This window comes from Anarhichas minor, unplaced genomic scaffold (genome assembly GCF_050575085.1).
Source record: "Anarhichas minor isolate MPS153535 unplaced genomic scaffold, ASM5057508v1 ptg000026l, whole genome shotgun sequence".
NCBI lineage: Eukaryota > Metazoa > Chordata > Actinopteri > Perciformes > Anarhichadidae > Anarhichas > Anarhichas minor.
In genome coordinates, this window is record NW_027466472.1 from 16,720,312 (window position 1) to 16,736,626 (window position 16,315).

The window sequence follows — 16,315 nt, forward strand, 5'->3', positions numbered from 1 at the left end:
GAAGCAGTCCGAGTGGAAACAACGCTCGATTACCGGCGTGCAGTACTAGCAATGTGATTGCAGAAGTTGTCCAGGTGTCTGTACTGTGTTAAGAACCTCATGTATATAACTTGTAATGTTATACGCTTGGCAATACTTTGAGGGACACAAATTGAATGTGGAGACAGAAAGCCGTTTAACTGCGATTGTTTATGGTGAAGATCGACGCGCTAGTTCGCCTTTATCAGCATGTCTTGCTTAGAGTGGGCTGAGTCTCAGCTTGCAGAGATAGAGCTGCTGTCCAGCATGTTTCCCACCCGGGAGGAGCTGGAGATCACAGACCAGCTGGCTCTAGCTGAGCTGAGGGACTATGTGGAGGGCTCAGCTTCAACAGACAGCCCCCCTTCATCCAGACCTCAGTTTTTCATCAAACAGAAGCTGGACACTGCAAGCATGGAGAGGGTAACTGAATAACCGACTGTCCTAGTATGTCATTGTGATTTAAATATGTCCCAAAACATAATTATTTTCTTATTGTGTTGCTCCACTCAGACGGATGTCGTTCTATCCTGTGCGTATCCATCTGAATATCCCAGTGTGTTACCAGAGATTACAGTCCGGTAAGTCAATATCCACATTTGATGTGTGGTGAAGGTGAGGAACTCTTCACATGCAAAACAAGAACGTATACAACTAATTTGCTTAGTTTATCGTAATTATAAAATGGGCACACTTGTACATTTGGAAACATCTTGCAAAACAGCAATATAATATGTTCATATAATGCAATGTTGCCTAGAGATCTCGTAGAGAAGATGTTATGTATGCACTGTATATCACAATGCAAAATACTGCAGTAGCAGTAGTTGATGTGTGGAGAAGGTGACAGACTCTTCACATGCGAACACATAACTTTCATAGCTAATGTGTCTGGATGGTTATAAGCATAATTATACAATTAGCACACAATTGTTTCTAGAAAAACAGCAACCTAACATGGTCATGTAATGTTAGGAAGGTCAGTAGACACTTTAGAGATCTGTGTTGAATGCGCAGGCCTTTCCAAAAAAATTATTGAACCATTTTCTAAAACGTCTATATCAAGAAGACGTTAATAACTCAAGCGCACACACAATTCAACTTTAACATTCTGTTGGAAAAAAACTTTCATTCCATAAGTTGCAAAGCCTGAACTGCAAAGAGACACAAAAAGAAGCCAACGATAATTATATAATTAATGTGGCCTCATGTGAACATTAACTTAATTTACGTAGACGACCTACAGACGGATGACACAGAGGAAAAGGTTCATGTGACTTTAAGAAAGCAAGAGGTTATTTTCTACTGTTATGGCTTTGTGGGAAGTTAAGGAATCTGCAAGATTAAATATAGATAACATGCAGTAGATGTGGACTGTATACTTCATGAATTTGTTGAGCAGCAACATTCATTTTTCTTTTTTTTCTTCTACAAAATCAGTATAAAAGCTACTGTATCAAAGGGGTGGGATGACACGTATCAATCTCTGTTGATGAGTAGTGGAAATCGCTGCTTGTGTGGGAAGATACGTCTCAGTTTATCCTCATGTGCACTTTCTTTTTAGATGGCCAGTATCTGACACCAATCATAAATCTAATTTTCATAATCAAGATGAATAAACTTAAAATGTTGCCTAGAGATCTAGTAGAGAAGAGGTTATGTATATGTACTGTATATCACAATGCACACTACTGCAACAGCATTAAAGAAAAAAAACACATCTGGTAAGTTGCTTTCAGATAATATTGTATTGGGAGTAGTCATTTATATTGATTAGTAAGCCTATCAACCTCTTAAATATCTGTTGTAGTTATTTGAGCTATGTTGTAGTGCAAATCTTAGCTTCTTCAAGATTTTTATTAAAAGTTTTTGTTCTCTAGGATGGAAACTTCTAACTCCAAATGCCCTTGAATGTTCTCTGAATCCTTCTTACAGAATGTTTTATTCGTGCATTAGGTGTGCCGGTCTCAGCAGGGCCCAGCAGACAAAGCTCCACACAGATCTTAATGCATACCTCATGGAAAACTGCCAGGGAGAAATATGTGTGCTCTCCGCTGTAGACTGGGTGAAAGACAACCTGCAGCTCGTCATTAATAAGAGCTTATCAGCATCAACGGCTTCTAAGAAAGAGTCTTCCTCTCCACCACCACAGGAAGTGTTCAGCCGACTGTGGATTTACAGCCACCACATCTACAACAAGACGAAAAGGAAGAACATCTTGGAGTGGTCCAAGGAGCTGGGCCTGTCAGGATTTAGCATGCCTGGGAAGCCTGGTATTGTCTGCGTGGAAGGTTCTCATTCTGCCTGCGAGGAGTTCTGGTCCAGGTATCTTACGTGTTGTTATTTTTAGCAGTTGATGTCACAACCAGAAGCCTGCTGAGGTCCCAGGTTTATTATTTTTCCAAACCTTTTTCCCATTTCACAGAGTGAAGGTCCTGACATGGAAGAAGATCATGATTCGACATAGAGAGGATATTCCCCTTGATCGTAAAGGCGAGGACAGCAGGGCTGTTGAAAGTATAGACTCCCTGCGCAAATTCACTGGCTTTGAAGAGGCAATGTTTGACCCCCATGGGAACAGAGGTAATCACATGGACCTTGGGCAGCTCTACCAGTTCTTAAACGAGAAAGGCTGTTGTGATGTCTTTCAGATGTATTTTGGCATTGAAGGGAGGTAGTGTTTAGATCCACGGAGAATAGATATACCTACTGGTGCCTTGTCATTGAAGTCACTTAAGTGTTAACTTAAAAATTGATTCCTTAATTACTGTTTTAGTTTTTTTTTCACATACAAGCACATAAATAAATTGTAAGCTTGTGGTCACATGTCACTGACATAACTGAATAAGCTTTTCATAGATGCTGCTCAGTCGTTACACCTGGGACTTCATTGGGATAAAAGGCAGAAAGAACATTTCTGCAATTTTGAGAAACTAAAACTTATTTTAGCTAATATGGTTTTCAAACTAAAGCATTCAAAATATGTTTATCGAGAGGTTTGTCGAGGAACTCGGTTATATTATTTCTTTCTTTTCTCAAATGGCACCAGGTTGTATTACTACCAGGCTATTATAGGATTTTCAGGTCTGATACCACAGTAATAATTGGACAACATAGTCAACAATATGGTAGATATCTGTTTTTGAAATCTGTTGATTTTCCTCCTGTGAATTATAGATAAAATAACCGTGGAAAGACTTTCTCCAATTTCCTTTGAATGATTTGTTCTTAGATAAATTGTGCCTAATTGTGGATTACACTTTGGTAATCAAAAAACGTGGTTATTGAAGATGAATATCATTTTCAGCCCATTGAGATGAAAATTTCAAAAAGCAGTCATAGATTTGTATGTGCATTATTACATTATATACTGCATATTTGAATGATGTAGAAATACTAAAGATTATCTCCTCAAAGGCGTTTGAACCCTGGGTGAGCATTTGGGAGTTCACACTTTGTTAAAAATGAACTGATGAAACAAATGAAAATCAGCACATTGTACAAAGCTAGTAGTAGTATTCATTAGTTGCAGGTATTGCATTGCATTTACTTGCAAACTTGCTTAGGCTACAATGCCCAACAGATGGCAGCGTTATGTAACCAAAGTTGGAAAACCTGAGCCTAGATGTTTCTAGTACAATTCATAACCTGGATTTTAAAAAAAACAACAGTATTTACCTCAGCTTAAGCAGTACAATCATGATTTGGTTAAAATAATTGCAAGGCTCTTTTGAATCAAATATGAATGTAATGATTTAAAAAAAAAGTTTGACTTTTATGAATATCAATGCAAATTAAAATGCTACTTTTATGATGTAAAATGGCAGGTGGGTTATATCTGTGGACTTTCACAACAACAAGACACTAACAAGGACGTTCTAAAATAGACCACACTCCTCTTCATCATCTCATTTGTGCATCTGTTATAACACTGATTGAGCTTTTTAAAGTATTTATCATACAATTGGTAACTGATGAACAGATACCTGATGCAGAGATGGCCACGACGTGGGGTGCTCATTTGATTTGAGTTCCATGTCTCCTTTGTTCTGGGGGATGCTGGTCAGCTTGTAGTCTCCTGTTCTGCTATTCCTGGTACTACGTGTTCTCGCTGTGCCCTCAGAGAGTGGATACTTCAGTCAGACCTCTAACTTGCTTCTTCAGAACTGTTGGTTTATCGAGGAGAGCTCAACTCTCAGGTGCATCCACGTTCCGGTTTTCCCCCAGGATTTGTTACTCTAAATCCGGATGAGCAACCTCTTCCGCCCCCTCGCATTTCTAGAGTAAGGTCTCTAGGCTGAATCAGTCAGTTGATGCCTTTATTATAGCTGCAGTGTATATTACTAAATACATTCATTTACATGCAAGAGCATTACATAGTCTCTATCGCACTAACAATTATACAAACATCAACAGGGATCAATGTATAAATACCAGCACATTCATTCAGTACAACTATTAAATTGCAACGCATTACAATTAAAAATCTGAATCATGGTCAAAATAATGTCGACATGACAGATTGCTCTATATCCAATTTTCTTTGCGCCATGGGAAAAAATAATGATAGTCTGTGCAAGTTTTAAGGGGATATATGAAAAACTCGGCGCACAAGTTCAAAAACCTAAAAGGCCCTCTTTAGAGCCTGTGTTTGACTTGTACACTCTGGGCTACTGTAGAAACACAGTGGTGCAACATGCATCACGCGGATTCTGTAAAGAGGGACCCGCTCCCTACGTAAATATGAAGGGCTCATTCTAAGTTCACGAAAACATAACAATTCTTAGTTTCAGGTTATTATACACTTAAAAAAACATAGTTATGAATATTATATTCCACTTCTGCTAATAGATCCCCCTATATTCTACACGCTTTGCCTTTAAGTTTGAGTTTTGAGCAGATCGAGAGCCTCTACTCGTTAGCTCAGAGCTGAGCTAAAACAAAAAGCTCTCCAATGGCAGAGAAGAAGCATTGTAAATTATCTTAAATATCAATCAAACTTCCGAGAAAGAATGAGAAAACTTAAGAGGGTGTATTTAGACAATGTGTCACAATGGCGTTGATTTCCTATCTACAACTTTTACCGCTTGTTTAAAAAGAATCTAAGTGGTTTCAGAGAAACAGTTATACTGGCCTGGGAGCAGCAGGATATACAATAATGAATCATGAATCATGAACAAATCATAGCATGCAAAAATGTTCTTGAATATTGTCGTATCTTGCATGCGACAGTTCTGTTGAAGTGATGAGGAAGGATGCTCCGTGGACACTGTTCTTGCTGGTATAATAAAGTTTATTACAAACAAGCAACACATGCCATTACGGACGTCTAGATCGTCCGGAGGTCTCAAGTCGAATCCGAAAGTCCCCCCTTCTAGGGCGCTCGCTTCATCTTTATATAAGGTACATGTTATGTTTACATCTGGGCGGAACATAAGAGAATGTATGTGGCCTCCTCATTCTACACATCCCCCCTTCTGCCCCTGGTCTCCTGCACATCTGGTTTTCATCTAAGACAACTACACTTGGGGTCTTCGCTGTACTGTGTAAGACCTGAAAATATACCACAATATCAAAATACTTAACAAAGATATATCAAACACAAGTACACAAGGTTTATGAAGCATCACCTCGACACATAAATTAATCAAATCATTTGATGAATATTTGTATAGCTTTGCATTACTGAATTAAAGCTTTTTTTCTGCTGTAGTATTGCTGATCATCTCTAGTCTTATCTGTAGAGTTTGGATAAGCTGGACATCAGTCGATATGTTATCAAATGAGCTGACATGAATCACGAAGAATACCTGTTCTCTACATTTAAATATTACCTGCCATGATTCAAAGTAATGATTCACATATTTTTATAATAGCTTTGATAGAGGAAGGACCGACGGAGAATGAATTGTCAACTTTTGTTAGAAATCCATCGTGAAGGCTCTTTCAATAAAGACAGACTGGTTTTTACTCCACACCGTTAATTTGGTTCATTCCATGCACAGATAACTTTTATGATGCTTCATTGATTTTCTCCTTCATTTCTGTCTGCCATAACTACAATAGACATACAGACCATCAGATGACACATCCTAAAGATTTACTTAAAAGTGCCAATGTACTAATTCAAAGGAAATGTCTCTTGAGTAATGTTTGTTTGTCCCAAAATCGTGTAGTGCTCTTTTGCCTACTGTTGCACATTTTGATTGTCCTTCATTCCTTGGTTAAGTGAACTGATGAGCAGCACTTGTGATGTTCCACCATATGATATTGACATTGCCAAAAATGACTCCCATTCTAACTAAAGTCATGATTAATTTGTGCCTCGAGGTATGATTTAAGAATGGCCAAGTGGAAAATGACAACATTAGTCAAAGCCAGCTGCTCCCTTCATCAGAGGCTCATTGCTGATATCTACCTGCCAGATGTATCCATAATGTTGTTTCTGGTAGTTTTAACTTTATTGTCTGCAATACTGATCTAGCCAATGGAGCCTTTTTAGTACCTGTTCTGCAGCTAGGTGCACATCATTAGCACTGCTTCTAGTCAATACACATTGACAGGTCAAGCGTAGACCACTCCTTAGCAGCTATATATTTTCCTCTTTGTTATTGTAACTGACCTGCAGCTTCTGCATTCTTTATCCGTAGTTACTGATGGACAAATAGTGCAGTCCAGAAGAGGTAGGATAGTGAGTTTGACACATTTATGAAATGAAACATTACCTTTTAGGGAAAGAGAGCAGAAGCACTATTTCACACAACAAATGTGACTAGGTCGTATTGTTCAGGCTCGTCATGTTACAAGATGTTTTAGGATAGATGGCTTAACACCTTCACTAGGGTGAAACCTTGCAAGGGCTAAGAGCTCTACACATTACATTACAGTCATTTAGCAGACGCTTTTATCCAAAGCGACTTACAATTCAGAGTCTATCACATTTCTACACCGTAGGCTCAACTACGGGAGCAATTTTGGGGTTAAGTGTCTTGCTCAAGGACACATCGACATGCGACTAGCAGAGCCGGAGCCAGGGATTGAACCGCCAACCCTCTGATTGAAAGACGGCCCTGCTGTCGACTTAGCCACAGTCGCCCAGTGAGTATATCAAATACAGATACAATGCATAATACAGACACACTGACTCTCAGTTTTTAGAGTGTTATGTATATACATAACACTCTAAAAACTGAGAGTCAGCACTTTAACCTGAGTCATAATTTCTTTTCATTTCTGGAGTGCAGAATTAAATCAATGGGACATGTCACTGTCCTTCAACTCATGGACTGCGCTTGATACTTTACAGAAGGCCACTTGCTAATGATGATCGTCCTGCCTACCTGGACACAATGAGCTTGGGCTACATCTCAATGAGATGGCTCAGCAGATAAAGGTTCTGCTCGGAGTGTCTCAAAATCTCTGGGGTGCTTTTGTGTTTCCTCTGATCAGGGGTCTCTGCCACTCTAACATCATTACCACATAACCGCAGGGACAAGGTGGTGCAGGTGGTAAAGGTTGGGGCGTTGGTGGTGCTCATTTCCTTCCACTATCCTGCGTCAAGGCGTTTCATTGTCCTGTGACATATTAATATTTTTACATTAAAACGTAATGTGGCTAAGGCTGTTGGTGAGGACATTGCGTACTTTTATCTCTTGTTGAATTACTGGGGTGACATTCAGAAGCTGGATCATGAAAGGAGTGAGGAAAAAAACACACATCAGCTTCTGAATCAATCAACTGAGACTTTTACCCACAGCCAACATTTCTGGAATCTCCTGGTTTTCATCATGAAACTCATCATCTATATTGACTTTCCACAGATGCATTCACACCCCATGTTTGATGCAATGAGCTATCGATCAAAATACAGAAATATTCACACAGACTGTATGAGGATAAGAATGTGTTTTTTGAACATTAAAGTTAACATTTTCTAGTATGTTTGAACCAGAAAATAAGCATGAAAGTCCCCATTAAAAGCAGTTTCCACTGTGCTGTGAACCTTTTCTGTTACTTACTACTCTATTTAGCATTTATAAGCAGTTTATCAGATAAATGGTTTATAACACACTGTTATGTATTAGTCGGCGGATATACGTGTTTATCAATGTACAGTATTTATCAAAAACTATAACTCCTCTTGTGCACACCCATAAGTGGAGGCTGCTGAATAAACAGATAATGAATGACAATATAGTCGAATAAAGTGGTAACAATATGTCTTCACAGGAGAAGTTAGAATTGCTGACAAATGTTGTACATTAATTAATACTTCTTAATAATGTCCTTATATCCGCTTAAAACAACATAATCGTGTGTATTTGATCATTTTTCTATACTGCTTATTGCTAAATAGGGGAAGGCGTTAGCATCATATTATCTCCCAACCAGAGGAATATCTTTGAAGATGCAAAGTAAATAGGACCTAGTTGATGAAGACTAAATCATTTGGCAAATGACAGCAGAAATTCTACCCCTTGTTCTCAAAGCCCATTTTGGCAACTCTTTATGAAAATCATTTTTACATTAAACTTCATTCACACATGATTTACTGGTATTTTTCTTTTTTTCCATCATTTCAGACAATAACCCAATTCTGTAGGTCTATTGAACTGGTGATGCATGTAATTGAATTAGTTTTTGAACGCCATGGTGAGGTATTTCAACACAGGGATTTCATTATGTCTCTATAGCCGGCACTCTTTCACAGAGCCAAGCTAATATAAATGGTATTGTTTTGCATTACTTGAAGCTGCAAACACTGAAGAGAGGGTTTTTGAATTGGAATTTCCAAAACTTAGTCTTAGAAACCTTTATTGTCCACCACGTTGGTTTCTTCCCACATTGTTCATACGTGAACAATATTTGTTCTTTGAGCTGGTTGCAAATGCAAATACAGTTCAAACTGTCCAGACTCCTGGGTAATTATTAATCATAACTTGTCTTTCTTAGACGTAGCACAGTTGTACTCTACTCCTCCACAAGTTATTCTGGAGCATTAGTTGTACTGTGATATAATACATGTGGTGGCATATGCACTTGATCATTTTGATAATAAAATATACCCTCCAAAGGAAGCCAATGGGTGCACCATTTTGTCAGTTTCTTTTTGTAAGATACTCTATAATGCCATAAAACATGCATACAGGAATATTAAAGTTGACTGTTGAACTTATTAATTTACATCCACCAGCTGAAGATCAGCTTTTGATTTTGCTTTGGTAAATCTATCACAATGTAACAATAGGTGCATAACAGAATATCTTTTCACAGCATATCAGTCTGTTAATTCGCTATGTGTTGCATTACCATTTTCAATTCAGCCAAAGTAAACTTGATAATCAAAGCAATTAAAAACACAATCAGTTGTGTTTCCAAGTGCTATGTGGAAGCTTGGCATGGGAGCTCTTTGGGATTCTGGACCTTCTCCCCTGATGACCCCTCAAGGTGAACTCTTGTATGGCTGTCCATCCTATGAATACTAAATATGACTGAATTAAACAGTTTCTCTCTTCACACTATACTATTTAATCAGTTGTCTTACTGAGCTGTCTGTCTGGAGTAATCCCTGAAGCTCACCATCACACTGACTGGCATCATAAAGACGACACTGCTCTGGAAGTATTCAAGCCTTAGCAATCCCACTGGTCCTTCCCCTCTTTTTGTATGCGCTCTTACACAGCTTACACTACAACCCAATAAATCACGAGAAGTGCTAATTTATATTAGGGTTTAGGAAGTGCTTTTGTGTTATCAGAGATTTATTTTCCTGTTAACCATGCTGAAGTTTTATTTATTTTTCTCTGAAAATCTGGCGACACTTGTGCCAACTGGTGGTGGTATCAGGCATGTTTTCATGTTTGAAATGAAACATGTAATACTGAGTGTTGGGGTCAATAGGCCTTGCAGTATCTAGTCTGCCAGAATTTCATTATATGAGAAAGAAAAACTCAGTTGTGCAGTTACATTCCTTTACAATGCATGGGTGCATTTCCCAGCAACAACAGTGGTGTCTGCTTAAAACCAAATGTTGAGCTCTTTGAGAATAATTCACATATAACAGTTCAAACAACTAATGATGTTCACGCGCAACTTAAAATAGAATATTTATATGAAATAAATAGGATAGTCATGATATTTTAAAAAACACAAGCATCATCTGCAGATAAATCAATTGTGTACATGTAAGATAAACATATGTATACATGACTGTTGATTTAATAGAGAAAAGCACAGTCCAAACAACAGACAGCAGCATATTGAGCCAAAGCATATGTTGTCCTAGTGAAGCTATTTTAAACCAGGGGCAATTAAAACCGATGTCATCCTATGTCATTACTATAAATACTGAAAAAAAAAATCCAGAGAAGGGAGATGGGGACCTTGATGATAATGAGGCTGATGCCAATGCCTGATGTCCACCCACATCCAAACAGCTGGCATCCTGCAGGCACAGCAGTTTGTCAGAACCTTTTCAATACTCTGTTTGCACATTATTATTCTGTTTGCTTTGGAGAGTGTTTGTTATTTGAAAATGAAATTTCTCTAACAGAATACACGGGAGAAAGAGTGTTATGTTAATTGGGTATGTGGTTGTGATTTTTCTATTTTTTTTTGTAATTCCTTAAATCCTACTCACTGCTGTCCTGTCCAGAAAACAAATAACTAACTTTCGTCACTTCTGATGGTGCTAGGACATCATCCAGTTGTTTGCATTTAATGCAGAGACACATTTATGTAAACCTCATAATAATCTTCAATCAAGAGGGCTTTAATAATGAATGGCAAACACTCTTCTAACAACAGTAATAATGGAATTGTTCCAACCACACAAGTTTATGACATCGGTTATGAATGTTTGAAGTACAGTTTTCGGTACATGAGATCTTCAACAACTAAAGTTGAAATAACTTTAGTTCATACAAAAAAATACCTACAAAAAAGTTAGGTATTGTTGCTTTTGGTTAAAAAAGGTGTCAATGATCATATTTTTTGCGTGAACAACATTTCCTGTGCTTCCATTAGATGTGCACATTACCTGGAAATGGCAGACCCTGCTAGGACAAATGGAAATCGGATTTAAAAAAGCCTTACGCCTCCTTTGCTCCAGTGATGCCGGCGTGCTATCTGAAATCACACACCGGGGCGGCATTATGCCACCGTTGTTTGGTTCAGTCTGAAAAAGTAAAGCCAGCTTAACGGCGGATCCTTTTTACGGCAGTATTGCGGCATCTCTGTGTGAAATGGGCTACAGATATGACGGCTGCACAAAACACCACTGGTAAAAAGCATTGTTATTATATTTTATGATAATCTCTGAGGATAACAGCATTAATAAAAGAGCAGCACTGCCTTTTCATTCAAATCTCTGTTATCAAGCTAATGCTAAGATTTCCTAAAGCTGTCATTATATTGGAGTAACATCAGTCTCCCACTCACTAATATTCCAACTTTAATTAAGTCTCTGGTGAGTTGCTTGGAAGAATCTCAAGTGCTCAAATCTTAACAGATGGCACTCTATGTATTGCATACCTTATGCCACAGGTACTAGCTTTTTTCCCCCAAAAGTCTACCCTAGATAAGGCTTCCCTTTATATACTCTCCTGGGCCTGCACGATTCAAAATTCAGCCAAACAATACAGAAAAGTTTGTTTTAATTAGATCAAAAAATACAATATAAGAATAAATCAAATGGAAGACAATCCCAGGGCAGGCTATTTAAAGATGCACCACAGAGAATGTGAGTCAGTGTGGATGAATGAGTTTAAAATACAGTGGGTAGCCCTTTTTCAGTCATCAATCCACGGGTCTGCATGTGGCCTGATTCGAACAACAGAGCCGTTGCCTCACAAAGTGGAAGCCCTCATGCAGCAAACAAGGGAATTGCATCTGACTGTACACATTCATCTAGACTAATGGCATGGTGATGCATCCAGGGGGATACACAAGCTCATGTTCTTTGTTCCAGATCATTTGACTCCTTCTGACTTCCACTCATCCCTGTCACAAGTGGAAGTGTGAGTGATCTGTTTAATCTCATCAAATATGATTAGGCAAAACACATCTCAAGATAATATCCTACAGCCCTCTGATTCAGCAGCGATACAGATGATGTGTGAATGTTGCAGCTATTAGTTAAAGGGGCTACAGAAGGCTCAGCTGTGCTCCACCTTTATTACCTTAACATGACATATATAGAAATGAAATGTGCTGTTTGAAGTTGTATAAAATTAAGCAACCTTTTAGTTTATCTATCTGTGGGTGGAGTGTAACTGCAATACTAGGTGGCATCATCATGAGATTATTCTGCAATGACCCTTTCCAAAGGTAGCACCAGTGTTATAAACATGCCATTATTATTCTACCCAATTCACCATTAGAATGAGCTGTCAATCAAAGACAAAACCATTTACACAAACAATTCAACCTCGGGCTTCTAAGGGCAACGATAACAGACTCCCAACACAAAGTTTTGAAAATGAAAAGGAGGATATTGAAAAATTGTGAATTTCATCTCCCACTGTCTGCTCTTTGCACCTCATCTTTAGGCGCAGAGCAATGATTGCAAGTAAAGTCTTTCAAAATATTTGTCCTGCCTGGCAGGCAATATGAAAGATGACACAATATTAATAAAACAAAAAGTATAGTTGGATAGATTTTTTCCAGTCGGGAATGTTGTGATTATCAGTAAATACAGTATTGACTCAAGGTCTGGGTGATTTAATGGGTTACCTCACAGTGTCACTAATACATATTCAATCTGTAATTAAAAAACATGATCCAGAGGACTAAGATTTCTTTCTCACTTCTGTTTAACATACTGCATTTGCCTTGCAATCCCAATATTTGAGGTACTTTTGTCCTTTTACTTTCTCAATAAATCACCCAGTGAATGGCACAAGGCAATATACATGCTTGGATAGTGAAAACAGGAGGAATTACTGTTATTTCGGCATAACATTTGCTGTTAATCCAAAATAAGGACCGGTATTTGTGTCAGGGTTGGAGGGCTTTTCATGCAAAGTCTTGCGATGCGGCTCCTCTAGTCGTTACTAATCTACAGCAGAACTAAAACACACACTGTGTTGATATCAGTCTGGTTCAAGTAACTGTAAAATACAGAACTTTTCAGTCAAAAAAGCCAAATGCCCATGTAGTACCCCACCTAAATGCAATCATTAGCTCATGAATTAATGTTTAACTTTGCTAAATCAGAATTGTGCTGTAGACCTGATATGTTTAAGTGTAATAATGTTTTTTTTTTAAGATATCAATTTGTCCTGAAGGATTTTGTCAGACTTCTGTTCTGCTATGATAAGAGCTTATTGTGAGTTGGAGGACTGATATGGACACTGCCTTTGGGGTACAGTGGGTATCAGTTTCTTCAGTTTAGTAAGACTTACAAGGCCTCCTCAGAGGTCATGCTGCGATTGTTACATTGCCCAGGGTATGGTTCTCACATTTCAAGGGTAAAGAGAAAATCCATTTTCCAACTCACTATTTACGATTGCACATGAATGTTCCCCCCCCCCTCCATATCCAATCACTAAATTATGATGGATTTTTAGCATTATTTTCTGCCAGGCATTATTCAAGACAGTCTATCTCAATTTGCATAGCTTAACGAAGCACTGAGCTTTTAATAACGCGAAGGAGTGTGATAGTGGAAGCTGATGTTTATTTGAACTGGCTGGGCTTTTGATGGTAATGATTATGAATTGAGCATTGGGAACCGTGTCTCTGCGAGAGGAGAGGGGGAGCGAAGCATTGTGTGAAGCAGGCAGATGGCTGGCCGGACAGTGTGTTGATAATGGCAACATTAGTCTGCTGGGAAGCAACATTATGCTCAAGGTCAATGGGAGCTGAAGAATGGAGGATCATAATGACACGGGCCCCGTGTCCTGGAACGAGATCTCCCTTTAAGGATGTCTAGATATTTAATATGAGCTCAGTAATCTGCACAAGGCTATTATTTCCATCATAAAATTTCAAAAAGTTCATCTGTGCCACTGAAGCAGTGATAATGGACCATAAAAAGTGGTTTCTTTTTTATTCTAAATTGGTAGGGTTTACTGTACATGCAGTAGCCACATTACTACTAAACGTAAGATACTATAGTCAACATTTGCTTTAGTCTTTATAATGCTCGTCTCCAGACCATTACACTTCATGTCCATACATATGGCCCTGTGGATATAATGCACTTTTGCTCCCAATCTTCTTGGAATACTTGAATTTTGAATTCTCTAATGTCCCTCATACATCACGGTACTTTCATATGCACACTTCTATTAGATTTTTGTAAAGATTGCATTTTCATGCACTCTAAACATCATCTATATCATATTGTTATTCTGCAGTAATCCTTATTTACATGGATTCCTATACTACCTGTGCCAATCTCTTCCATGTTTTGCACCAGTACAATGGCAACGTCTGCATATATTTGAACTCCACGATTGTATCCACTTTATTCTACTGCTAATACTTTTTCCGACATTTTTTTTTCCTTTTTTGTAATCTACTGTATTTAGTACATGTATTCCATTTGTCTTTTTTCCTGTTTGATGCTGTTATTTGCATATTCAATGACCTAATTTCCCCACAGGGATCAATAAAGTTTCATCTTAAGTGTTTCACTTTCAATTAAAGCAATCAGCTGCATCCGGACATCCAGGATTGCCTCCAGTTTTCTCCTCTCAGCCTATTCCTCTCTTAAGTTTGTTAAAACAAGGGCAACAGCAGCCTGCTGCGTTGACATCTGCGGGACGTTTTTTGAAGCCACTTCAAGCATATCGAACTCTCTTCCAGTGAGACGGGGAGGAATTTGGGGAGACTCAAGTCTTCCTTTTGTCACCCTGTATTAATGCACAAATCATGAGCCAAGCTCAGAGCCTCGGGCAATTTTCCTCAGGAGCTTCATGGTTTTTTAATCCTTCAACACTTTGCATATATTATTAATACTAAAGGATGAGCAATACTCAACAGTTGCAAGGAATAACAATTACAGTGCAGCTCTGGTCATAGTGCTGTCCATCAACATATGCTCCCTTTAATATAACTGCAGAGATGCAGACTCATATCGTGACTGTGGGTAATAGAGCTGTAATTCACGAGCAAAAAGCATTCCTCTTGAGTGCATTTCAAAGTACAAATCTAGTCACAACAAAATGGCAGTTTTCAAGTTCATATTTTAATCCGCACTTTGTCTCTCTTTTTTCTTTTTTTTTTACAGTGGCATAGTTGAAAAATGAATATTCAATACTGAGAAAAAAGCAAACCTCACACATCCCCCATAAAAAGCAAATTAATTACAGCGATTAAAACTTTGTACAAAATGAGTTATTTATAGCTTCATACCGAACTAACAAAATAACATGTATGAGCATTGGCAATGTGGTTCAATGTCTTTGATACAGTGACTATATACAGTGAGGACATGTCTAATTCACCAATGCCTCAACATTAGTACTGTTTGCAGCAAACTCAAAGGCCATAACGGTGATCCTTGTATTGTTTTTTTAATGATAAATTACAGAATTAAAAAATGGAAAAGTTAATGTCAGACAACTACTTTAGTAATAACAGCAATAATATCAATCAATATAGTATTATATAATAAATGTCAATCAATCATAATAATAAATACATATATTGACCAGAATATTTTTTTTTTTTAATTTTAAGCAATTTATTAGAATCCCTGTTTGAAAAAAAGTCTTCCAAATTGTGAAAATAATTTCAAAGTGATGGGAACTGATGAGACCTGAAATTAAAATCTATAACCAGAGTTTTTATCTTTTACTAAAATTGAATACTTACACATTATTTACATGCCACCTGGTAAAACAACCTCTTGTTAGATAAATGGAAAAAAAATCAAGACTCGTGGACTACTTTAAATACTGTATATGCTAATATACAAATTGTAATATGTCAGGGATCTCAAGATTCAACAATATTGTTCACCAATATTCACGTTAGCAAAGTATTTTACAGCAATATCCACACATTGAGCATAGTTGTTCAATAAAAGTCAACATAAATAATGAACCCCCACAAGGTTCCACCCATTCAGTTGGGATCTTACATCAAATCGCCAACCAAAATTAAAGATCTTCATCCATGACAATAACTGCAAGTGTACTGAAATCTTCATCACATGACACCATCTCTCCATCTAGACTCATATTGAATCCTGAGACAAGAAACAGTAGATGTATTTTCCCTCCATGTTAGTCCTCAGACTTTGTGCTTAAATTTTCGAACTTGTTCTCTGTTGGTACAAATCAACAGC

The 16,315-nt window shown here is 37.9% G+C and overlaps 1 protein-coding gene across 1 annotated transcript; it reads left to right on the forward strand.

Annotated features, from left to right (window-relative positions):
* The first annotated feature begins 3 nt into the window (after positions 1-3).
* On the forward strand, positions 4-5,988 carry rwdd2b (RWD domain containing 2B). The gene is made up of 4 exons (XM_076100028.1): positions 4-441; positions 532-599; positions 1,975-2,343; positions 2,444-5,988. Exons 1-4 carry the CDS (start codon positions 229-231, stop codon positions 2,694-2,696), a joined length of 903 nt encoding a protein of 300 aa, XP_075956143.1. The 5' UTR covers positions 4-228; the 3' UTR covers positions 2,697-5,988.
* The last annotated feature ends 10,327 nt before the right edge of the window (positions 5,989-16,315 follow it).